This window comes from Mobula birostris, chromosome 11 (assembly GCF_030028105.1).
Source record: "Mobula birostris isolate sMobBir1 chromosome 11, sMobBir1.hap1, whole genome shotgun sequence".
NCBI classification, from domain to species: domain Eukaryota; kingdom Metazoa; phylum Chordata; class Chondrichthyes; order Myliobatiformes; family Myliobatidae; genus Mobula; species Mobula birostris.
Genome location: NC_092380.1, coordinates 91,937,100 through 91,962,150, shown reverse-complemented (window position 1 = coordinate 91,962,150; position 25,051 = coordinate 91,937,100). Strand labels below are relative to the sequence as shown.

Below are 25,051 nucleotides of genomic sequence, written 5' to 3'. Positions count from 1 at the left end.
GGTAGCTGCATTATGCTGTGAAGATGCTTCACTGCAGCAGGCCCTGAGAAGTTTGTGAAGGTAGAGGGTAAAATGAATGCAGGAAAATACAGTGAAATCCTGATGCAGTCTATAAGGGAACTATGGCTTGCGAGAAGATTTGTTTTCCAGCAAGACAATGACCCTAAGTATAAAGCCAAAGCGACACAGGAATGGCTTAAAAACAACAAAGTTAATGTCGTGGAGTGGCCAAGTCAGAGTCTAGACCTCAATCTAATTGAGAATTTGTGGCTGGATTTGAAAGGGCTGTTCACTCACAACCCCTGTGCAAGCTGACAGAGCTTGAGCAGTTTTGTAAAGAAGAATGGGGAAAAATTGCAGTGTCCAGATATGCAAAGCTGATATAGAGACCTATCCACACAGACTCAAGGCTGCGGTTGCTGCCAAAGTAGCATCTAAGTACTGACTTGAAGTGGGTGAATACTTATGCAATCAATTATTTTGTATTTTATATTTTTAATTAATTTAGATCACTTTGTAGAGATCTGTTTTCACTTTGACACGAAAGAGTCTTCTTCTGTTTTCAGTGTCAAGCAAGCCAAATTAAATTCACTGTGATTCAATGTTGCAAATAAAACATGAAAACTTGCAAGCAGGATCAATACTTTTTATAGGTACTGTATATAGCCCAGTCCATGATTAAACAAAGATAACAAACAGGATGCCAATGACCCATGACATAATGAGTTAAGTGAACTAAACCGGTAAACTGAAACAGAAACAGATGTAGAAGGAATCAAACTGGGTGAAGGACAACCAAATTAAAAGGTGAGAGTGTGGTAAATGTGACAGTTTAACCCTCAAATCATCAGTTATTAGACCATGGCAAGAGTGAGCACAGCAACAAAACACAAGGTAGTCATCCTGCATCAGCAAAGTCTCTCTCAAGCAGATATTTCTGACAGACAGAAGTTTCAAGATGTGTTGTCCAAGTTCTTCTGATGAAGCACAAAGGAACAGGCGAGATTGAGGACCAGAAACGCAGTGGTCAGCCACAGAAACTGAGTTCAATAGACAAGAGATACATCAAACTGATGTCCCTTCTAAACTGAAAGTCCAGCACTGCTATCATGTCTGAATTCACATAACCTACTTGGACCCAAGTACACCCCCCTACAGTCTAGAAAGGTCTTATCAGAAATGGTCTTCGTGGAAGCGATGCTGTCAAAAAGCCATTCCTCCAAAGTCAAAATAAAGCCAAGACCCATGCAAAAAACACAAGGACTAGGTTGCTTAATGATGGTAGCAAATGCTCTGGACTAAGAGTCAAAATTTAAAACCTTTGGCTCAAACAAGAAGCAGTTTAGCTGTAGAAGAGCTGGAAATTGCTACATGGATGAATGTCTGCAGCCAACAGTGAAGCACATTCCCTGCAAATTTGGGGCTGCATTTCTGCATATTGAGTTGGTGATCTGGTCAGAATTAATGAAATCCTCAGTGCTGAGAAGTACAAGCAGATTCTCATCCATCACACAATACCATCAGTACAGCGTCAGATTGGCCCCAAATGAGCCCAAGCTCACAGCCAAGGTCAAAAAGAACCATCTTCAGTGAAAAGATGAACAAGCAGTTCTGCAAAAGATGGTATGGCTTCCAGAGTGCCCTGATCTCAACATTATTGAGGTTGTCTGGGATTACCTGGAGAAACAGAAGCAAGTGAGATAGCCAAAGTCTGAAGAACTGCATCAAATTCTCCAGGATCTTTGGAACAACCTACCAGCCCATTTTCTTATAAAACTCAAACATGAGAAAATCTGCAGATGCTGGAAATCCAAACAACACACACACAATGCAGGAGGAACTCAGCAGGCCAGGCAGCATCTATGGGAAAGAGCAGTCGATGTTTCAGGCCGAGACCCTCCATTAGGACTTCTGATGAAAGGTCTTGGCCCGAAAGGTCAACTGTACACTTTTCCACAGATTATGCCTGGCCTGCTGAGTTTCTCCAGCATTGTGTGTGTGTTTCTTATGAAACTGTTTGACAGTAAACCCTACAGAGTTGATGCAATTTTAAAGGCAAAGGGTGGTCCCACCAAATATTGATTCCATTTAGTTGTTTTACTTACTGCTCTTTGTATTATTTTTTGATATTTAAAAACTTTTCATTTCATTATTTTTGAAAGCATCTTCACTTCACAGAATTTTTTCAAACATGTGTAAGACTTTTGCTCAGTACTGTATTTCAACTATTACTAGCTTCATTCTGTGCTGTGAAGCTTTTTTAAAAAAATATCATGACAGAAGCATTCTCATCTTCTGTCTGAAAATTCCTTAATGTGGATGACTCTGCCATAGGATGCCCTTGCACTGTCAGAAAAGGACAAGATACTTGTGAAGTATTCTTTGAGGTCCATAGGGAGCGTATTTGTGCACTATTGACTGCAAATAATAGCTCAATAGATTAAACCTTGTCCAAAAAGACAATTTTATTGATTCTTATGCACTTTTCCCACTTGAAGATTAGATCTACACTGATCTTATAGTTCAAAAGTGTTGAAAAAATTCATCTTTGCGAAGTTCAAAATATAGAAATCCAACTCATTCCTGTAAAAATGGTAGCAATAAAACATTACTGAAGTCAGCTGCTACTATTACAACAATGACTTGCTTTAATATAATATCTTCTGATAGTTGTCGGCATGGAAGTGATTATAGGGACATAGAAGGACTCGAAAAGGATGAGTATTTCAAAATCATGATGTTTTACAAGGAGCCAATATAGGTCATCAAGAATTTCAAATGAATAGGACATTGTGAATGGAAGTAGAGGTTTGGTTAACCTTGGTTAGTGAAGGTACAAAGGGAACAGCTAGCCAGAAGTATATTGGAATTGATAAGTAGAAATGCCATAGATAAGAGTTCAAACTAAAGTCGACCATGGAAGGAAGGAGGCAAGAGCAAATAAAACAGCACGACAGACACAAAAATAGGCTATCTTGATAGTCATGGAGATATGTAATTATCAGCTAATCTTTTAATCCAAGGGTTCCCAATCTTTTTTATGCCATGGACTAATACCATTAAGCAAGGGATGATTGGATTCCAGGTTGGGAAGCCCTCCTTTAGTCAAATATGACACCAAAGTTACAAAAAGTAATGCTGCTTGGGTATGGGAGGTGGGAGGGGGGCTTTGGGGCTCTAATGTTTTCTGTCATTCATTCATTGTTTATTTTTCCCCTCTGTTTCGTGGATGTCTGCGAAGAGTAAGGATTTCAAATTGTATACTATCTACACTCTCTGATATTAAATTGAACCTTCAAAATCCAATGAAATGGAACCAGTATCTTGGAAACGGTGCTGTAGGATGGATCCAAAGACAACAGATTTGATATCTCAATATATAGCTGCATAAAATTTCTACTCAGTCAGTATTGTACATCTGAAAATATCTGAAAAGTTAGTAACAGGGGAGGATAGGAGAGACAGTTATGAGGCAGAACATAACTGGGGCTGTCAACATGCTGAAGAAAACTGATCCAGTGTTTTAGCATCAGAGGAGCAGCAGAGACATAAGATAAATAAGGGGACGTAAGAAAATATCTGATGGAAACCAAAGGTAATGAAAAGCAAGTGGAAGGAGAAGAAGGGAAATTGGAAATTAGGTTGCAAATGATGAAAAATTCTATTAATGCTTTTGATACAAGGACAATGATGGCAGATTTAAAATGAGAAAAATATTAATAATACAGGTAACAAAAATAATTTAAACATTGCTGTAAAATCTTAAAATGCAGCTGATTTCATGCATTCTCCAAAATCTATGAAAAAATGAAAAGAAGCAGTTTGGCATTCCTTTTTCCTTTAGACTGGGGCTATTGAAGAGGTTAAGTTACACAATTATATCTGTAATGTACTTTGCTCTGAAGTTTGAACTACTTGAATCTCCCAAGTACCTAAAACAGTACTCTTTAAAACATTAATTCAGTCCAGAAAGTTGGCATTCCTGCATAAAATTTACAAAACACTCTGCAAAATTTCAAAAATAATCAGTGTCTCAATGTAATTCAAAAAAAGCTCTTTGGTGTACTGAACGCAGCAGGGCTATTCATTTTGACAGTCATGTTCTATGTTCTAAGTTTTTAATTTCAGCAGTCATGCAGTAGAATCTATTAAATATTTCAAAAAATAATTTCTATCAAATACAAAATAAAGCTTTAAAGATAACACATTTAAAGTTCCATAGGTTACCCATACAGTTCCGGTCAATTACCACCACCTGCTTTCCCTGTTCTCACCCCCCCCCCCCCCACCTCCACCCACCTTTCCCATCTTTGTGTATTAGCATTCTTCAGTGCCACTTGGCATCTGGTGTTTTTGAAGTTAACTGAATTGAAATTCAATGAACTCGATGCAGTCTTACAAAGAACTTTAATAATTAAAATGTGTCGTATGTTTTTCTCCTGAACATTTCTACAACATAGACCTAATACAACTACAGTTTCCCACCTCTAAAACACTTGATTAATAGAATAATAAACCATTTAGAAATAGATTGTATCTTTGCATTTCATTTACTTTCAATCTATTGTACTTCATTTGTGTGGGTCACGATTATGGCTGTGGATTTTTCCCACAGCTGCTCCCAAGCTGCTCCACAGCAAATGACAGCAGAATTGCTCACCAAAATGGTAGCAGTTGCAGGAGCAATTTTCATTTTTCTCTCTCTATTGCCACAGTATAAAATTAGAGACTGAATGTTTTGAGTTAACACAGTCCAGAAAGTATAACATCTTGTCCATCGAAGCATTACAATGATTGTCGGCTGGTATTTGAATACTGGGAATCCAACATTCTACTACTGGGAAGAATTACTCATTGTGATGGAGTAATGCATCGATTGACAGATAGTCATAGACACAGCATGCTTCAGCTTCAACTGTGAATATTGATTCAATTTCCTCCCCTCTTTTGTGGCTTAGTAACATCCAAAAGCTGGTGATGACGGCATTTGCCCGCGTGGATTAAAATAGAAAAGAACATAAATTAATAAAGGACTTTGGTGTTGGTCATATTCTCTGGTGTAATTATTTTTTTGGAAAATAGAAGACTACTGACAAACTGACTAACAGAAACACTAAAATGTCTTCAAGGATTTAATCAAATGAGCCAAATAACTGAAGGAATGGCATGTTGATGTCAACTCAAGTTTCAACTAACATTAAGTCACTAAATTTGAACACCCACCATCTTTTCCCACATTACTCCTGAAAACCTCTTTTCATTGATGAAGCTAGTTCCATTAATAGCTTTGCATGTTTAATCAGTACATCAGACAGACAAGGAAGATTTTAGTTTCCATCCAAATGAATGTTGAGTTTGTTGCTCTCAAGTGGGATTGCTCAGAATTCCTCGTTTTTATCCAAAGCGCTCCTTCTTGTTCAAGAATTGAAAACAAATCAATATTGGAAAATTATTACTTTAAATCACGCCTCAGAAGTCAGCACTTCAAACAGCAGAAACAAAACTATATTAAAAACTAAATATTAATCATGAATTTTTATAATTTACTTTTTGAAGATATACCATCTACAAGGTAACTAAAGTTAACTGGTGAATGGGAGGTAGAGGAAAATAAATATTAGTAGTGGTTTTAACTACTTCAGCCCATTTCATCATTTATGGAGATCATTGCCAGCTTTGGATCTAATTCAATAAAGTTGCCATTTCTCTCTAACTAAAGCTAAAACTGAGATTTGTCTGTTAGAGGATAAATTGCCATTTGTGGAAGAGTTTTAAACTTCTACTGTTTTGCAGTCTAGTTTTCAGAATGCAGATTCCTCAGCTTCCCAATCACTAGATAAAGAAATCAGTTCCCCCAAACTTTTAGAAATTTCAATTACTGTCAATTACACTTCACCTTTTGAATTCTGGCTTGATACAACTCCGGCAAATTACTTTACACTCCTTTGCAAGGTCACTAGAAGTGTCCACAGCACTTTATTCTGTTCAGGGCTTTGCATTTCTTCAACTTACGAGTACAATTTGGTCACTGGCATATTTGGATTTTTCTGTTGCTTTCCATCCATGTTATTAACTGATATGGACTTCTACCAGTTGCACCAACTAATTAGGTGTACCAGCCCATTATCTCTAATCCATTCCTGCTACTGAGCCAATTTCCTGACTAGATAAAAATATGACTTCAGCTCTATAAGCTTCATCTTTAATGAGCAGTTTCTTTGCAAAGCATTAATCAAGTCCCTTCTCAGTCGTACAACATAGAAATGAGACCTTCAGCACACCATATCCTTGCCAACAATTTTGTCCATCTTCACTAAACCCATTGCTCATATTAGCATCATATAGATAATAATCATAGATATCCACTGCTCACAACTTTAATTTACATATTTCATTCAGACTGAAAATGTAGTATCTACCTTTCTAAAACTCACGCTCTCTTTCAGTTTCAAATGTTCAAATTGTTCAAAAATAATCACAGACTTACGAAATTTCCTAACTTTAGATTAACAGGTGTATAATTGTCCCCTTTTTCATCTCACTTTCCTTTTAAATAGCAGACTGACATAGAACACAGAACACTACAGCACAGCATTGGTCGCTCCATGCACGATGTTATGCCAACCTTAAAACCTTGTCTATGATCAATCTAAACCTTCCTTCCTACATGGCCCTCCATTTTTCTAATATCCACGTGCCTTCCTAAAAAAATTTTAAATGTCCCTAATGTTTGTGCCTCTATCACAACCTGGGTGTTTCATGCTCCCATTACTCTGTGTAAAGAACTTATCTCTGATATTCTTTCTTTCTTTCTTTTTTTTTCTTTTTAAATCTTTTTTATTGACTTAGTACACAAAAGGTAAACCATATAGGTACTAATACACTGTTGCAATATAACTTTACAAGAGATATTAATACACAGAAAAAATTAGTACAAACAGTGCAGTTTAGATATAAAATAACAAGGTAATATAATAGTATACTAATTTTCATACATATCAATAAGGAAAAAAAAACCCAAAAAAACCCCAAAAAAAACCCCACCATGCAACTAATTTAAAAAGCAAAGCAAAGCAATGGGCTAACTAGGAATCAAGTAGAGTTAAACAACTTAAAACAATCACGTCCTCAAACCCGACCTCCATTAAAAAGTTAAAAAGCAAGAAGGGAATGTAAATATGGACCGAGAGAGAAAAAAAAAATTACATTAAATGAAAATGTTGAATAAAAGATCTCCAGGTCTGTTCAAATTTAGCTGAAGAATCATAAAAATTACTTCTAATTTTCTCCAAATTTAAACATAGTATCGTCTGGGAAAACCAGAAGAACGTAGTTGGAACATTAGTCTCCTTCCAATGTTGTAAAATACATCTTTTCGCCATTAAAATAAGAAATGCAATCATTCTATGGGCTGAAGGAGAAAGATTGCTGGAAATTTTAGGTAATCCAAAGATAGCAGTAATAGGATGGGCTCCGATATTCTTTCAAATTCCTTACTATCTCTTCTTTCAGTTAGTCCTAACGAAGGGTCTCGGCCCGAAACGTTGACTGTACTTTTTCCTATCGATGCTGCCTGGTCTGCTGCGTTCCATCAGCATTTCGTGTGTGTTCTCCGATATTCTCATCCCCATACTTCCCTCCAATCACCTTAAAATTAGGCCTCCTTGTATTAGCCATTTCCACCCTGGGGCAACGTCTCTGGCTATCCACTTAAACTATGCCTCCTATAATCTTGCACGTATTTATCAAGTCTCCTTTCATCTCCCTTCGCTCCAAAGAGAAAAGCTCAACCTCTCCTCATAAGACAAGAATAGTTTCTTTACTTCCTTCAAAATCCTGGAATGGAACCTGGCTTGAGAATTTGTCACTATTCTTAAGAACTAGAAAACATATTTGAAGATGACTGGCAAAAAAAAATTAAAAGTGACAAGAAGAAAGAAACTTAAAATAAAAGTAGAGTAACAGGGATATGGAATGCACTACAAGGAGGAACAGTGAAACAGATTCAATCAAGGTATTCAATCTGGATAAGTACTCAGGAGGAAAACAAAGTGCAGGGAATGAGAAGAAGTGGAGGAGTGGGAGCAGCAGCTATCCTTTCACATAGAACCAGTACAGACATAATGGGGTAAAAGGCCTCTGTTTTTTCTGTAACCTGTGACCCATTGCAAGTGCATTGATGTTTAATGTTGGTGAGTTCTCATTCCTTACTTTTCTTGAGCTATCTAGCATGCTACAATCTTCCTAAAGTATTGTAATACCAACAGAAAGTAATAATTCAATAACAAATTCCTTAACCGTGTTGCCATGTACCAAGATATCAATTTTCAAAAGACAGACATTGATACAGACTACGTTCCCATAACATTAACATACTGCACTCTTGCTTTGATATTCCTTTCACAGTCAAATAGAAACTGAACTCGTTACTTACATGGAGAATAAATGCAAGTATGGACCAGCTAAACTGATGCTCTGCATCCAGATTAAAATGTCAGTGCTTTTACAAGTAAAGAATTATCTATAAAACCCAACGCAGTAATTCATTTCTGATACATCTCAAGTTTTCAATTTCAAAATAAAATGAATCAAATGTTTAGTAAGATGCGTTTCAGCACCTGGCATTCCAAAACATGTCTTTACATATAATATGTAGGGTTGCCACTTAGAATGTTCTACAAATTTCACTGCTTGAATGATTGTTTAAGGCTGGCCAGGAACATCTGTTTTAACCACAATCAGGCTTAAGGGCAAATTTCCTTTTCCACTTTAACTGCTGTAGGTTAGCAAATTTTATAAATACTGTAAATGCTTGCTTAAAATATTGCCTCAATTCACTATTATAAATTTAAGCTACAAATAGCTTTCGAGATTTTAACTTATGGCATCTGTTGATTTCAACAAATCATAATCAAAGTGAATTGGTCATATGATTTGTAGAACATTCTAAGTGGCAAGTCGCATATGGTTGTTGTGGTGGGAGATATTAATTTTCCAAATATCGATTGGCATTTCCCTGGGCGAGGGGTTTAGATGGAGTAGAGTTTGTTAGGTGTGTACAGGAAGGTTTGAAGATAAGCCTACAAGAGTAGAGGCTGTACTTGATCTGGTATTGGGAAATGAGCCCGGTCAGGTGTCAGGTCTCTCAGTGGGAGAGCATTTTGGAGATCTCTTTTACAATAGCATTAGAGAGGGACAGGAACAGACAAGTTAGGAAAGCGTTTAATTGGAGTAAGGGGAAATATCAGGTTATCAGGCAAGAACTTGGAAACATAAATTAGAAACAGATGTTCTCAGGGAAACGTACAGAAGAAATGTGGCAAATGTTCAGGGGATATTTGCGTGCGGTTCTGCATAGGTATGCTCCAATGAGACAGGGAATGGATGGTAGGGTACAGGAACCGCAGTGTACAAAGGCTGTTGTAAATCTAGTCAAGAAGAAATCAAAAGATTACGAAAGGTTCAAAAAACTAGGTAATGATAGAGATCTAGAAGATTATAAGACTAGCAGGAAGCAGTTTAAGAATGAAATTAAGAGAGCCAGAAAGGGCCATGAGAAGGCCTTGGCAGGCAGGATTAGGGAAAACCCCAAGGCATTCTACAAGTATGTGAAGAACAAGAGGATAAGTTGTGAGAGAATAGGACCAATAACCCAAGTGTGACAGTGGAAAAGTGTGCATGGAACCAGAGGAGATAGCAGAGGTACTTGATGAATACTTCGCTTCATTATTCACTACAGAAAAGGATCTTGGTTATTGTAGGGATGACTTACAGTGCACTGAAAAGCTTGAGCATATAGTTACAAAGGAAGGGGATGTGCTGGAGCTTTTGGAAAGCATCAAGTTGGATAAGTCACCGGGACCGGACGAGATGTACCCCAGGCTACTGTGGGAGGCGAGGGAGGAGATTGCTGAGCCTCTGGTGATGATCACTGCAACATCGTTGGGGACGGGAGAGGTTCTAGAGGATTGGAGGGTTGTGGATGTTGTTCCCTTATTCAAGAAAGTGAGTAGAGATAACCCAGGAAATTATAGACCAGTGAGTCTTAATTCACTGGTTGGTAAGTTGATGGAGAAGATCCTGAGAGGCAGGATTTATGAACATTTGGAGAGGCATAATATGATTAGGAATAGTCAGCATGGCTTTGTCAAAGGCAGGTAGTGCCTTACGAGCCTGATTGAGTTTTTTGAGGATGTGACTAAACACATTGATGAAGGTAGAGCAGTAGATGTAGTGTATATGGATTTCAGCAAGGCATTTGATAAGGTACCCCATGCAAGGCTTATTGAGAAAGTAAGGAGGCATGGGATCCAAGGGGACTTTGCTTTGTGGATCCAGAACTGGCTTGTCCACAGAAGGCAAAGAGTGGTTGTAGACGGGTCATATTCTGCATGGAGGTGTGCCTCAGGGGTCTGTTCTGGGACCCCTACTCTTCATGATTTTTAGAAATGACCTGGATGAGGAAGTGGAGGGATGGGTTAGTAAATTTGCTGATGACACAAAGGTTAGGGGTGTTGTGGATAGTGTGAAGGGTGGTCAGAGGTTATAGTGGGACATTGATTGGATGCAAAACTGGGCTGAGAAGTGGCAGATGGAGTTCAACCCAGGTAAGTGTGAGGTGGTTCATCTTGGTAGGTCAAATATGATGGCAGAATATAGTATTAATGGTAAGACCTTTGACAGTGTGGAAGGTCAGAGGGAACTTGGGGTCCGAGTCAACTTGGGGTCCGAGTCCATAGGACACTCAGAGCTGCTGTGCAGTTTGACTGTGTGGTTAAGAAGGCATACAGTGCATTGGCCTTCATCAATCGTGGGATTAAGTGTAAGAGCCCAGAGGTAATGTTACAGCTATAGAGAACTCTGGTCAGACCCCACTTGGAGTACTGTGCTCAGTTCTGGTCACCTCACTACAGGAAGGATGTGGAAACCATAGAAAGGGTGCAGAGGAAATTTACAAGGATGTTGCCTGGATTGGGGAGCATACCTTATGAAAATAGGTTGAGTGAACTCGGCCTTTTCTCCTTGGAGCGACAGCTGATCAGAGGTGACCTAACAGAGGTGTATAAGATGATGAGAGGCATTAATCGTGTGGATAGTCAGAGGCTTTTTCCCAGAGCTGAAATGGCTAGCACGAGAGGACACAGTTTTAAGGTGCTTGGAAGTAGGTACAGAGGAGATGTCAGGAGTAAGTTTTTTTATGCAGAGAGTGGTGAGTGCATAGAATGGGCTGCCGGTAACGGTGGTGGAGCCGGATAGGATAGGGTCTTTTAAGAGACGCCTGGACAAGTACATGGAGCTTTGAAAACCAGTGGGCTATGGGTAACCCTAGGTAATTCCTAAGGTAAGGACATGTTGGGCACAGCTTTGTGGGCCAAAGGGCCTGTATTGTGCTGTAGGTTTTCTATGTTGCTATCTAAGATAACACCAGTAGTTAATTATACTGATATATGCAAAGTCTGCAATAAAGGAAGAGGCTAGTAAAAGAATAACAATGGGCCGAACTACCAAGTGATCTGCTCTAGGTTGAATGTTCAAGTTATAGCCAGCTCCAGGAAAGAACTGTAAATAAGAACAGATCTAAGATACCCATTGGTAAGAAATTGAAGTATCTGATGCAAATAAAATCTGCTCTTATTTACTGGAGTTGTTTTGTTATGCTAACAGACTTAATCATTTGCACTCTTTTTCAAAGAGTCGGTACCAGGGTTCTGAGAACTCCAAAGTGCAACAGAATTTAGTGTTACTTTCCTAAGCTGTACTGCTCACCAATTACATTTCATCTCACTCTAAATTTCTCAATAGCAGGGGGAAATAACATTTGGTCTTAATCAGTTTACATTAATCATTTTCAAAATCATCAAATTTAGACTTTAAGCTGTTTCAATCAAATATTTAAATCAATAGAATAAAAAAAATTCTCTGGCTATGCTGATGTATTCACTGTTGAGCAGTGTACCATTTCTCTTGCTCACACATTATGAAATGGCTTTGACAAAACGAGTCCTATGAAGCTGTATCTTGCTTCATCGAGAAGAGGAGTAAGGAGAAAAATAAAAAGGCAAGGAGCTAAAAGAAAAGTTTGAGCAAAAAGACAACATTTTGTTACTACAGTTATAAATAGTAATGTATTGTAGCGTCACTAATTGACTTTGGTTGATGATTTGATGATTCATAGAAGCTACCTAGAGATTTAATTGCGCTGTTTTAATCAGATCGCCTGTTAGAAATTTGTCAATAAAATGTTTGGACATATGGCACACATAAATATTCACCAAAGCACATGGTATCAGATGTACTTTTCTATTATTTGAATATTGACACCTCATTCCAATGAATTCTCAGTTCTACGTAGATGTGTTTATATTACAGACAGTAGATAGATGGCTAACAACATGGAAGCATATTCTCATACTTCAGAACTTCATTACAAATTTCAAATCTGTTATACTTTGTTTACATGTAACAGCAAACGCTGTGACTAATAGACACAGCATGCAATTTCTGTTGTCAAATTATGTGTTGTGATGAGCCACAACTAATGGTTGTGGTTGATATCTGAGTCAATAACAGGATACCCAATATAATGAGATGTTCACAATGCATTGTACCAAAAACACCTTAAACTAGAACATTTAGATTGCTATTCCCAAAGCAGATTCATTCATAGGATCATAAAAAAACAGACCCTTTTGGCCCACCTCATCCATGGCAACTGTGATACCTTATCAACACTAATCCCATTTGACTGTATCCCTCTTCACCAAGAGTTCCCAACCTTATTAATGCCATGGTGACTTACCATTAACTGAGGAGTCCATGGACCCCAGATTGGGAATCTGTGCTCTACACCTTTCCTAAACAAGTACCTATCCAAATACATTTTAAATATTGTAATTATATCTCCCTCCACAATCTCTTCTGGCAGCTTGTTCCAGATAACAAACCACCTTTTGTGGAAAACCTTTCAGGTCTCTTCTAAATTTCTCTGCTCTCACCTTAAACCTGTGCCTTCTAGTTCCAAGAGTCCCCGACTTGGAAATAAAAGTACCTATCGGTTTTATCTAATTTTATAAATATCTATACAGTCATGTTTAGCCGCCAGCATTACAGACTATCCAATCTCTCCCTATAACATTAGTCTTCCATTCTAGGCAACATCCTAGTGAATCTCTTCTATATTTCCCTCTATTGTTACTCTATCCTTTCTGCGATGTGGTGACAAGAATTACACACAGCACTCCAATGTGGTCTAACCAATGTACAACTGCAAAATGACATCCCAACTATTTTATACTCAGTGCATCAGTCTGTGAAGATTTAGGCATTAAGTATAAACCTTTTGATGTCACTATTCCTTCACTACTCTATCTACACATGTCACCACTTTCAATAAGCTATAGACTTGCACACCATGGTCCATTTATAAATCCCTACATAAAGTCATTGCCAATTACTTTAGACTTCCAAAATTAATTATGTTACTAAATCAAGAACAAAAAGGAGATGGTTGTGGATTACAGGAGGAATGGAGACAGGCTGTCCCCCTATTGACATCAATGGATCTGGGGTTGAGAGAGTGGTTTTAAGTTCCTCGGCATACACATCACCTAGGATCTCATGTGGTCCGTACAGACCGGCTGCATGGTAAAAAAGGCACAAGAGCGCTTCTTTCACCTCAGACGGTTGAAGAAGTTTGGTATGGGCCCCCAGATCCTAAAAACTTTCTACAGGGGCACAATTGAGAGCATCCTGACTGGCTGCATCACTGCCTGGTATGGGAACTGTACTTCCCTCAGTTGCAGGACCCTGCATAGAGTGGTGCGGACAGCTGAGTGCATCTGTAGATATGAACTTCCCACTATTCAGGACATTTACAAAGACAGGTGTGCAAAAAAGGCCCGAAGGATCATTGGGGATCGGAGTCACCCCAACCACAAACTGCTCCAGCTGCTACCATTCGGGTAATGGTACTGCAGCATAAAAGCCAGGACCATCAGGCTCCGGGACAGTTTCTTCAACCAGGCCATCAGACTGCTGAATTGATGCTGACGCAACTGTATTTCTATGTTATATTGACTATCCTGTTGTACATATTATTAAATTACTAAAATTACACATTGCACATTTAGACGGAGACATAACATAAACATTTTTACTCCTCATGTATATAAGGGATGCAAGTAATAAAGTCAATTCAATTCAATAAATCCTCAATGGCAGATCCCGGTTAGTATGGATTGGCAACATCTCCATATTCATTATCAGTACAGCTGTGTGCTTAGCCCCTGCTCTGCTCCTTTTATGCTCATGATGGTGTGGCAAAGTACAGCTCTGATGTTGTATTTAAGTTTGCTAATGACCCTACTGCTGTTGGCTGAATCAAAGGTGGTGATGAATCAGCATACGGGAGGGATAATGAAAATCTGGTTGGCTGGTACAATAAAAACTTCCACTCAATACCAGCATAACCAAAGAGCTGATTATCAACTACAGGAGGAAGGAGCTTGAGGTCCATAAGCCAGTTCTTCTTGAGGGAGTGGAGGTGGAGATGGCTGGTATCTTAAATATCTTGGTGTCAACATATCACAGGCCTGCCCTGGGACCAGTACAGAAATGTCATCACAAAGAAGGCACAACAGTCTTCTTGGGAGTTTGTGTAGATTCGGCACGTCACCAATACCTCTGACAACCTTCTATAGATGCACAGTGGAGAGTCTCCTAACTGATTGTGTTATGATCTGGTACGGAAAAGTGGTGAAAATACTTCAGTGCATCATAGACAAAGCCCTCCCCATATATGAGTACATTTACATGGCGTGCTGCCACAAGAAAGCAGCATCCACCATCAAAAGACCCCACCATACAAGGCCATGACCCCTTCTCTCCACTATAATCAGGCAGGAGGTACAGATGCTTTAGAACCCACACCACCAGATTAAGGAACAGTTATTACCCTACAACCACCAGGCTCCTAACTCAACATGGATAACTTCCTTCACCACTATTCTGACTATTCTTAAACAGCTTCAATGACCTCAGACTCACTTTTAAGGACTCAAGTTCTCAGTATTATTTTTACTTGCAGAGTTTGTCTTTTGCACGTTAGCTGTTTGTCAGTCTTTGCCTGTTTATCTATAGTTTCTTGTAAAATTCTACTGTATTTGTTTTTACTATACATGCCTGCAAGAGAATTTCAAGGTAGTATATAGTAACCTGTACATATTTTGATATTAATTTACTTTGAATGTAGAACTTTTAAGCTACAAGCAATTCACGGTGAAATGTTATTTTACTTGATAAATTCTAATGATTTTTTCCTAAAAAGATAAATTTGTATGTTTTTATTTAACAGCATTCATAACCATTTTACAAGAAGCAGCCCGTCAACATTGCAAGAAATCATCAGCCTATTAAGAACATCTTAAATACTGATCCCGTAGCAACTGCATGTTAACTTCAGAATGTCAATCTAATTTGTTGACCTCTGTTTCCATTTCCAAAATAAAACTCTGACATCAGAAGCATAATGCACAGGATGGCTACCTGCATGGTGTACAGTACAAATAGATCCCACTGGGACATTAAGATTAGTATTTTTCTTCCAGATACAGGCTGGAATTAATGAGGATACCTGCAACTATACTGGCGAGCTGCTGAGTACGAGTGATGGGATAGATTCTGCGTGCCTGTACGATTGCTGCAGCTATTTTCTTTGCATGCCTTTCCTCTCCATAGATCCTTAAGATGGACGCAAGTGACTGTTGATCTAAGGCATTCACGACGTCAGCTGCGGTGGGCATGTCGGGGTACCTACGCACAAGAGGAGCCAATTAATTTCTTTGACGTCATCTTCATTGACAGGGGTGAAGCTTCACAGAACAGAGAAACAGAGCTGAAATGCACACGGCATACAAGTGTGTTTGAGGTTCATTTTAGTAACAGATGGTAAAAAGAGACATGAAACAAGGCATTTTGCAGCTTATTCTTTCATTCTTCTGATCTGAAAATAATTAAACCTATCTTTGTTAAATTTATTAAAAGTTTCCAAACAATAATTGGAATTCTAAATTTGTCTCATGACAAAATTCTATATTACATCTAATGAATTGTATAAATCTTGGTGCATAGCTCATTAATAAAAAGATATATTGTTCTTTGAAGTGAATATCAGACCCCAAGTGAAACATTTCATATGGCTGAGTTGACTCAGTGCACAGTTCCCTTTATTACTTGCACATAAATGTAGAATGAAGCTTTAAAAAAAACGTAGGTGGAGCAGTTCGAAATAAAATGTAACTACTTCAACAGAGCAATTTAATCACATAAATTCATTCCCATTTTAATCTTGATTTTGCTACAACACAAAATTTATTAATGATAGTTACATTGTTCAAGATTCTAATATTTAAATAAGCAGCATGTATTCTACCAAATTTAGAAAATTAGTTCAATAAAAATTACATGATATCAACAAGGGCCAAAATTCTTCAGCTATTGAACTTCTAGAGAAATGGAAGCTTGATTCAATTTCTATTAGTTTTCATCATCCGATCTGAGTGGACAGAGAGGAAAAGAAATCTATGATATACCGGTACGAGCTATCAAATTTAATCTGCATTAGATGCACAGTATATTTCCCAAAAGATAGTTACTAGTTCACTATTTGTTGTATTTAAATCAAATGTCACATTATTTATGCCATTACTGTATTTTGTACATATTTAAATGTTATGCATAAGACTGAAATTATAACATTGTGCTATTATATAATTGTACATAATCATTTCAGAAACAAATTATTAAAAGTGATACAAATTTAAAAGGGGATTATGTGAATGGTGTTGGATATCAATTTCAGGTGTGAAGTAGCTGCAATACACCTAACCAGCAAGGTGTCACTGTGCCCAATGTCACCCTGCTTGCCTGCTAGTTCAAGCTGACTCAAGGAAAGCAGTCCAAGTTCCTTTATTGCAATGTGTCATGAGGCCAAGTAATGATGTCTCTACCTGCAAACATACAATTCAGAAACAGTTCAATATCACACACTCCACAAGCAAGTCAAAATGAAACATTTAATTGGAAATTGGTCACGTGCACTGATACAGTGAAAAGCTTCGTTTGCATGCCATCCAAACAGATCCTTCCACGTAAAAGTACAGTGAAGTAGTACAAAAGGAGAAAGAATAAAGTACAGTGTCATTTTAAAAACAAATTATTAACAGTGATACAAATCAAATGAAGTAGTTCTCAGAAGAGCCCAAGCAGTTAGATCGCTCATACCAACAATAAGAGAAAGACAATTCAGATTCCTAGGACACATCATGAGGAAAGATGAACTAGAAAAACTCATACTCTCTGGAAAGATTCAGGGGAGCAAACCTAGAGGAAGACCTCGGCTTATGTACATCAAAAGCCTGGCCAGGTGGTTACACATCGTGGAAATGGAAGTCATCCAAAGAACGAGGGATAGATCTATATGGAAAACCATGGTCATCAACGTCCGCATCGGATATGGTACCAAGACAGACAGACAGTGTCACAGTAAAGTGCAGTGTAGACAGTCAGATAATGTGAAAGGGTCATGTTGAAAGGTAAACCGAGAGATCAGGACTTTTTTTCTTATTGTACATGGGTTCAAACAAACACTGTTCTGTTCTAAATAGTGACCAAGTAACCATTCAGACACTGTCCTTTGCAAAAAAAAATGGACTGCATCCTGGCAGAATCAGACGAGTTGTGTATTTTTTCCACTTTTAAGCAATCAAGCTGAACAGTAGCGAAGATGTCCTTTATTATTGCCAGAATTTCCATACTAACCAAAGCAAATATGGAATCTCTCTTCTCAGTTAAACAGACATGTCTATAATTATGGCAGATTAGATCTTGGAATAGCACTGTAAATTGCTGGCAAAACAGTCAAACAAAAGATATCAAGGTCAGCTACTGTTGTCCATCCTTTAGCTTTAACACAGTGGTTTTGTGTGGCTTGCTTTGTCATCTGAGAAGCTAAGAGTCAATCAAATTGCTGTGTGCCCAGGTGCATCACAAAAAGAACTGACCAGATAAGGGCACCACATTTCCTTATTGCAGCACAGTTATCTACTTGAAATTTTACAACAATCTGGTCATTTCTTGATTACCACTACACTTATGTTTTCCAAAAAAAAAGGAATTGAAGAATTCAAGATTATTTAATTAACTAAATGTAAACACACCAGCCACCAAATTGGACACATATCTCCTACTGTGTTGCATGTAACTAGATTGCTAGTCCAAAATTTCAATGGTAATACGGAATGAGGATGGAATCATATCAATTCAAGGATCAAACATGATACAATGCCTCAGGAACCATATTGCCGGTTTATTTTTTAAAATAAGTTTTGACTCAGAGGTTCATTCTCCTTGCACTGAATTGTAGAGAATAGAAACAGATCCTTTGGACCACCACACCCATGCTGACCTTCCTGCATGTCTACACTAATCCCATTTGTGCCCATTAGATTCATGTATTTTCATGACTTGCTTATATAAATCTTTGTCTCATTGTACCTCAAAATCGTGATACTATCAAAATCTAAGCAGCAAATTCTAAATACCAGCCACTTTCTATGCAAAATAAACCTTACCTTAAAATTCCCTTTAAAAGTCCTTTCTTAAACGTCGTACCTTAGGAAAAAATAGATTCTGGCTCTGCTGAATCTACGTCTCTTATTTTATATACTCCTATCAGGTCACTCTTTAGCCTCATTTACTCTTGGGAAAACAAACCCAATATCTCCCCATCACTATAGTCCCCCAACCCAGGCATTTCTTTTGGACTCTTTACAGTACAACCACATTCTTTCTACAGTACAGGGACCAGATAGCAGAAAACTCTGAGCACGGTCTAACTAAGGTTTTGTAAAGTTGCAACATAACGTCCTAATTTTTATATTCTAAGCCTTGATCTGTGAAGTTAATATGCCAGAGGCCTTCTTAAGTAATAGACCACTTTTCAAATAAAAACTTCATTACTTTGAAGGTATGTAGCCCAGTGCAAGATTAAACAAAGATAACAGGATACCAGTGATCAAAGACATAATGAGTTGAATGAACTAAACTGATTAACTGAAACAAAATGAGTGTAGAAGGAATCAACCTGGGTGAAGGGCAACCAAACTAAAAGGTGAAGGTGTAGCAGCAGTGACAGTTCAACCTTCAAATCATCAATTCTTATAGCACGGCAAGAGTGAGCACAGCAACAAAGCTCAAAGTGGTCATCCTCCATCAGCAAGGTCTCTCCCAAGCAGAAACTTTGTGACAGACAGGAGTTTCAAAATGTGTTGTCCAAGCTCTTCTGAAGAAGCACGGAGAACAGGTGAGGTTGAGGATCAGAAATGCCGTGGTTGGCCACAGAAACTGAGTGCAGCAGACAAGAGATATATCAAAATGACATCCCTTCTAAATCAGAAGATGTCCAGCATTGCTATCAGCCCTGAACTCACAGAAGCAACTGGAACCCAAGTACAGCTCTAAAACCCAGAGAAATCTTGTCAGAAGTGGTCTTCATGGAAGAGTTGTTGCCAAAAAGCTATTCTTCTGAAATGGAAACAAAGCTAAGAGACTTGCCTATGTACAAAAAACACAAGAACTGGGGTGCTGACCAAAGGCAGCAAGTTCTCTGGAAGGACAAGCAAAATTTGACATTATTGGCTCAAACAGGAGGCAGTTTGTCCGTAAAAGAGCTGGAGATCACTACCTGGATGCGTGTCTGCAGCCAACAGTGAAGCACTTTGAAGGTTCCAGAAATGCAATCTAAGTAATTATGACTGTGGAAAGGTTGTTGGTGCTAGACAGGGTGCTTTGAGTATCTCAGAAACTGCTGATCTCCTGGGTTCCACGCACAACAGTCTCTGGAGTTTGCATAGAATAGTGAGCTAAACAAAAAAACATCCACTGAGCAGCAGTTCTGTGGCAAAAATTGGCTTTTCAGTGACAGCTTCCAGTTTAAGATGACACTGGTGAAGCACAGTGACGATTTGCAGATAGCAAGCAAAACAAAATATTACTGTAACATGCATAACTTTTCTCGGATACGATCACTACAATCAATAGCTTCTAACTTCCCTTTCGGAGTTGAAGTGTTGAACTGCCTATATGACCTGGCTTTTTTGCGGTGCAGGTCAATTGCGGCGTGGCACGTATGGCCCAAATCAAAGTGTCTTGGCCCAGGCAGAGAGCAGGGAATGAGCTAATGTCTGGCGATTGCTGGAGCGGACTTGGAGGCGATTTGATGCAGCAGAACTGAGACGAGGCAAGTGGAGGCAATGCACAGTCAAGGTGATGGGGTCCAGGACTGGGCATAAGTGCAAGGAAACACCCAAGATTTGAGCAATTTAAGCTGTGGGCCAAATTAGAAAAGTTGGGTACAGGTCAAATCTAGGTGGTGGAGCCCTGGCCCTTAAGTTAATCAAAGTGGCAGGGCCCAGGTCTGAAAGTGAGGAACAACCCGAGGTTGGGATGATTTAAGCACCAGGCCGGATTGAAAAGGTCAAGGTGTGGGGGGGGGGGGGGGGAAGAGGACTGGGCCAGTTCAACTCGCTGCTCTACGAGGTTTACTCTGCTGCTGTGGCCTGCAACTAATGGGCTCCTGAATTGGTTGCAGTGATGACTGGCTTTGTGTCTGTGTTTCACTTTGGTGAACTTCAGTTCCAAATGTTATTTGCTTACTTTTATCGTTTACATGATTTTTTTTTTTGGCACATTGGGTGTTCAACGGTCTCTTTTTTTTCCCCCAGTGGATTCTATTGGGTTTTTTTGTTTTGTGGCTGCCTGTAAGGAGACAAATCTCAAGGTTGTATATAGTATAAATACCTTGGTAATAAATGTACTTTGAACCTTGAAAATGGCCAAACTGGTTCAAGCTGACACGAAGGCAACAGTAATTTAAATAACCACTCGTCCCAACAGTGGTGCATAGAAGAACATGTCAGACCTTAAAGCAGATGGGCTACAGCAGCAGAAGACCACACACATACACTCAGCTGCCACTTTATTAACTACAGGGGGTAGCTACTAAAATCTCCTCTGAGTGCATGGAAGTTTATTAATATAAGCAAATGCTGCTAGTGTTACACAAGGGTCTGTGTTGGGACCGCTTCTTTAGATGTTATATGTCAATCATCTCGATGACAGAATTGATGGCTTTGTGGTCAAGTGTACTGACGGTATGAAGACAAGTGGAGGGGCCAGTAGTGTTGAAGCAGCAGAGGGGCTGGAAAAGGATTTGACAGTTTAGGAAAAAGGGTAAAAAAAAAAAATCGGCAGATGGAATACGGTGTTGGGAAGTGTATGGTCATGCACTTTGGCAGAAGAATTAAAAGCATAGACTATTTTATAAATGGAGAGAAAATTCAAAAATCTGAAGTGCAAAGGGACTTGGGAGTCCGAATGTCGAATCTCGTAAAGGTTAATTTGCAGGTTCAGTTGGTTGTGATGAAGGCAAGTTAGCATTCATTGCAAGAGCACTAGAATATAAAATCAAGGATGTAATTTTGAGTCTTTGTAAGGCACTGGTGAGGCCTCACTTGGAGTACTGTGATCAGTTTTGGTCCCCCTTTCTAAGAAAGGATGTGCTGGCATTGGAGGGGGTACAAAGGAAGTTCACAAAAATTATTTCAGGATTGAAAGGCTTATAATATGAGGAGTGTTTGAAGGTTCTAGGACTGTACTCTCTGGAATTTGGAAGAATGAGGTGGAACCTCATTGACACCTATCGAATGGTGAAAGGCCTCGATAGAGTGGATGTGGAGAGAACGCTTCCTATGGTGTGGGAGTCCAAGACCAGAGGACACATCCTCAGGATAGAGAAACAGTCATTTAGAACGGAGATGAGGAGAAATTTCTTTAGCCAGCAAGTGGTGAATCTGTGGAATTTGTTGTCAAAGGCAGCTGTAGAGGCCAGGTTACTGGGTATATTTAAGGCATAGGCTGATAAATTCTTGATTAGTCAGGGCACAAAAGGATACAGGAAGAAGAAAGGAGATTGGGGCTAAAGGGAAAATGGATCAGCCATGGAAATTGTGAAGCAGACTAAGTGGGCCAAATAGCCTAATTCTGCTCCTGTCTTATGGCCTGAAGCTTTAGGTCTAAATCTAAGAAACCAAGTTTCAAATGCAAGTCAACAATCCTCATCATTTGACGAGAGTAGGCCTTTCGTTTGCTAGTATATATTGTAAACAAAATTCCTTTCCTAGAAATACTTCTTCAACATTTTCTTTGCTGCTGAAGCATTGAATAAGCAGCATACCTCATATTGCACAAGGCTAGACAATAGCTAGTTTTAAGCTCTTAATGCTGACACTCCAGCATGGTGCAGATTCTTTTTATAACATGGAGCTATTTTTCTTCTAAACTATATCCACAGAAGAGAAATTAATTGAGTTTATTTGTTGCCAATTCTGTATATTGAAAGTAAAGACAATTGAAGAACACTGTAGTTCCTGTACCAACCTGTTCCCATCCATTCTCATGTCTAGAGGCCCATCCTTGCTTAAAGCAAAACCACGATATGGCATATCTAACTGCATAGAAGAGCAGCCTGCATCAATAATGATTCCATCAAAGGTATCTTTCTCTACTCCAGATGCTTCTAATAAAGCCTCCAGTTGGCTGAATCTTCCATATAGAGGCTGAAGGTGTCCACTGAAAGAAAAGAAGTAAAAAAGACAATGATATTCTTTGGATGTCCTAAGGAAAAAATCTACATCTTTCTTAAGTTTCACAATCTTCCTCATATCCACAAGCCATGTGATTGAGAAAGTCAGATGTGTCATTTCAGTTTGCTTAATATAAATTGCTCCCATATGAAAATTTTCAGAGTAAGCCAACATCATAAGCTCTTTTCACATCCTTGACTCCTAAATAAAAATATTTACAAGAGAGAATAAATTTAAAGAAGCTTATGATCAAAAACACTTCGTCTGTCATTCAACAAGATCTTGATGGACCTGCTACCCAAAACACCATTTTCCAAACCTATCAATATAGCTCTTGATATGTTCACAAAATCTTCAAGGACTGGGTTTGGATGTATTCCCGATTTATTTACACTGCTTGACTACACAACCTGTAGGTCCCAAGTCCTCCTTCAATTTCATCTTGATACATTTCTCATGCTGGACAAAATTGCCACAAAATGACTATAAGCTCAGTTCTATATTTCTGAAAGCCATAATTCTGTGTAGATGAATGGATACCTTAACCCTGATTTTCATCAACCTCAATGAATCAGCAACTGTCTGACTAGCATAACAACTACAGTAGATGTCATGTCTCAAGAGTCACGAGAATGTTCTTTCGAGTCACACACCAGACATTTGAACAAATCACTTTTGCTGATAACCAAGAGCCAATACTTAAGGTGCACAGATGCAGGGAGCATCTATTAGATTAAACTACAATCACATTTACCCTTTCAAATGGAACAAAAGACTCAGTGGAATAGTCAAAGAGCAGGCAATTCGGTTTGAGTTCCCAAACTTTAGCCACAAATGTCCACATATTGTGGGATACTGTTGTCTGCAAAAAGGCTGCCACTTTTCTCCAGGAATGCAAGAGTGAACAGTACTACAAAACAGAAAACAATATGTTAATAAAAACTGGTGCTCTTAAAGTTTAATGCATCATAATCAGTCCACACATGAAAATCCTGTAATTCAGAATTAGAATTGGGTTTAGTGTCACTGGTATATGTTGTGAAATTTGTTGTTTTGCAGCAGCAGTACATTGTAATACATAATAATAAAAAACTATAAAATGACAATAAGAAATGTATATAAAAAGATTAAATAAGAGGTGCAAAAAGAATAAAATAATGAGGTAGTGTACATGGATTCACTGTCAATTCAGAAATATGATGGCAAAGAGCTGTTCCTCAAAGGTTCAACAGTTCATTTATCAACAGAGCATGTATCCCTATACAACTCTGAAATTTATATTCTCCAGATAGCCACGAAACAAAGAAAGAAAATGTAAGTTGTTCAGAGAGAAACTTCAAGCCCACTCCGTACAAAAAAGAACGGTATCCCGATCATCAACTCCCTCAAAACCCCCCTTCCCTCACACAAAATGGAACAGGAACATCGATCCCCAATAAACAACTCTTTCCCTCGCACAACAAAACGGCAAAGGAACATGCGATTAAAAAACATTGAATATAAAATCCATATATCTGAAAAAGTCCACAGTCCATAACACAATATTCCAAATCATAAACGCAGAACCACAATACCATCCTACCAAATCACCGACATTCACCGAAAGAGAGAGACACCACAGGAGGCAGAGAGGCCTACCCACCTGCCACAGCAAACCAACACATCGATAGGCCGCTCACAGACACCTTCTCCAGCAGCAAACAAAAGGCAGGCAACTGGCGTTCCAACTCTCACTCGCCTTTTGCATTTACCTCAATGTCTCAATCTTCCTCAACGCTTTGATCAGTGATTAATGGATGCATTAAACGTCAAAGTGGAGTCAAAAAATTGGCTCGTGCCCATCACAAAGTTTGTTTGCATCGAGGCCATCCGAGTACGAGCTGAGTTCTCGGAATCTCCTCAGAGACAGCAAAGCACTGAATCAATCAAACAATCTCCAAACTGTAAGTTACAGATGCTAACAGTCCCAGAAACACATTTAAGGTGATAAGCTGATGTAAAAGAAGTAAAAAAAATACTCTCATTCGCTACCTGGAAGATGTCAACCAAGGGAGCATAGTATGCTGGCACCATCTTAACCAGAATACCTGAAATCTGAAACGTTGTGTGTGTGTCTTTAGGCTCCTGTGCCGCCTCCTTGATGGTAGCAATGAGAAGAGGTCACATCTTGAGTGATGGAAATCTTTAATGATGGTTGCCGCCTTTTTGAGGCATCGCCTTATGAAGGTGTCCTCAGCATTAGGGAGGATTGTACCCACGATGGAGCTAGATGAGTCAATAACTTTCCGTAGCTTTTTCCGATCCTGTGCAGTGGCCCCTCTATACCGAACAGTGATGCAACCAGTTAGAAT

At 38.8% G+C, this 25,051-nt stretch overlaps 1 protein-coding gene across 9 annotated transcripts in view; it reads right to left on the bottom strand.

The window, feature by feature from the left end:
- The window catches only part of mettl15 (methyltransferase 15, mitochondrial 12S rRNA N4-cytidine), an 89,069-nt gene that overhangs the window by 4,108 nt on the left and 59,910 nt on the right, over positions 1 to 25,051 (bottom strand). For 7 of the 9 annotated variants that reach the window (XM_072272715.1, XM_072272707.1, XM_072272713.1 and 4 more), the window contains 3 exons: positions 23,455 to 23,610; positions 22,495 to 22,686; positions 15,632 to 15,810 (listed from right to left, as the gene is read on the bottom strand). In XM_072272715.1, coding sequence (XP_072128816.1) covers positions 15,632 to 15,810; positions 22,495 to 22,686; positions 23,455 to 23,610 — 527 coding nt within the window. The remainder of the gene's footprint in view (positions 1 to 15,631; positions 15,811 to 22,494; positions 22,687 to 23,454; positions 23,611 to 25,051) is intronic. The other 2 variants (XM_072272708.1, XM_072272716.1) reach the window with 2 other exon arrangements.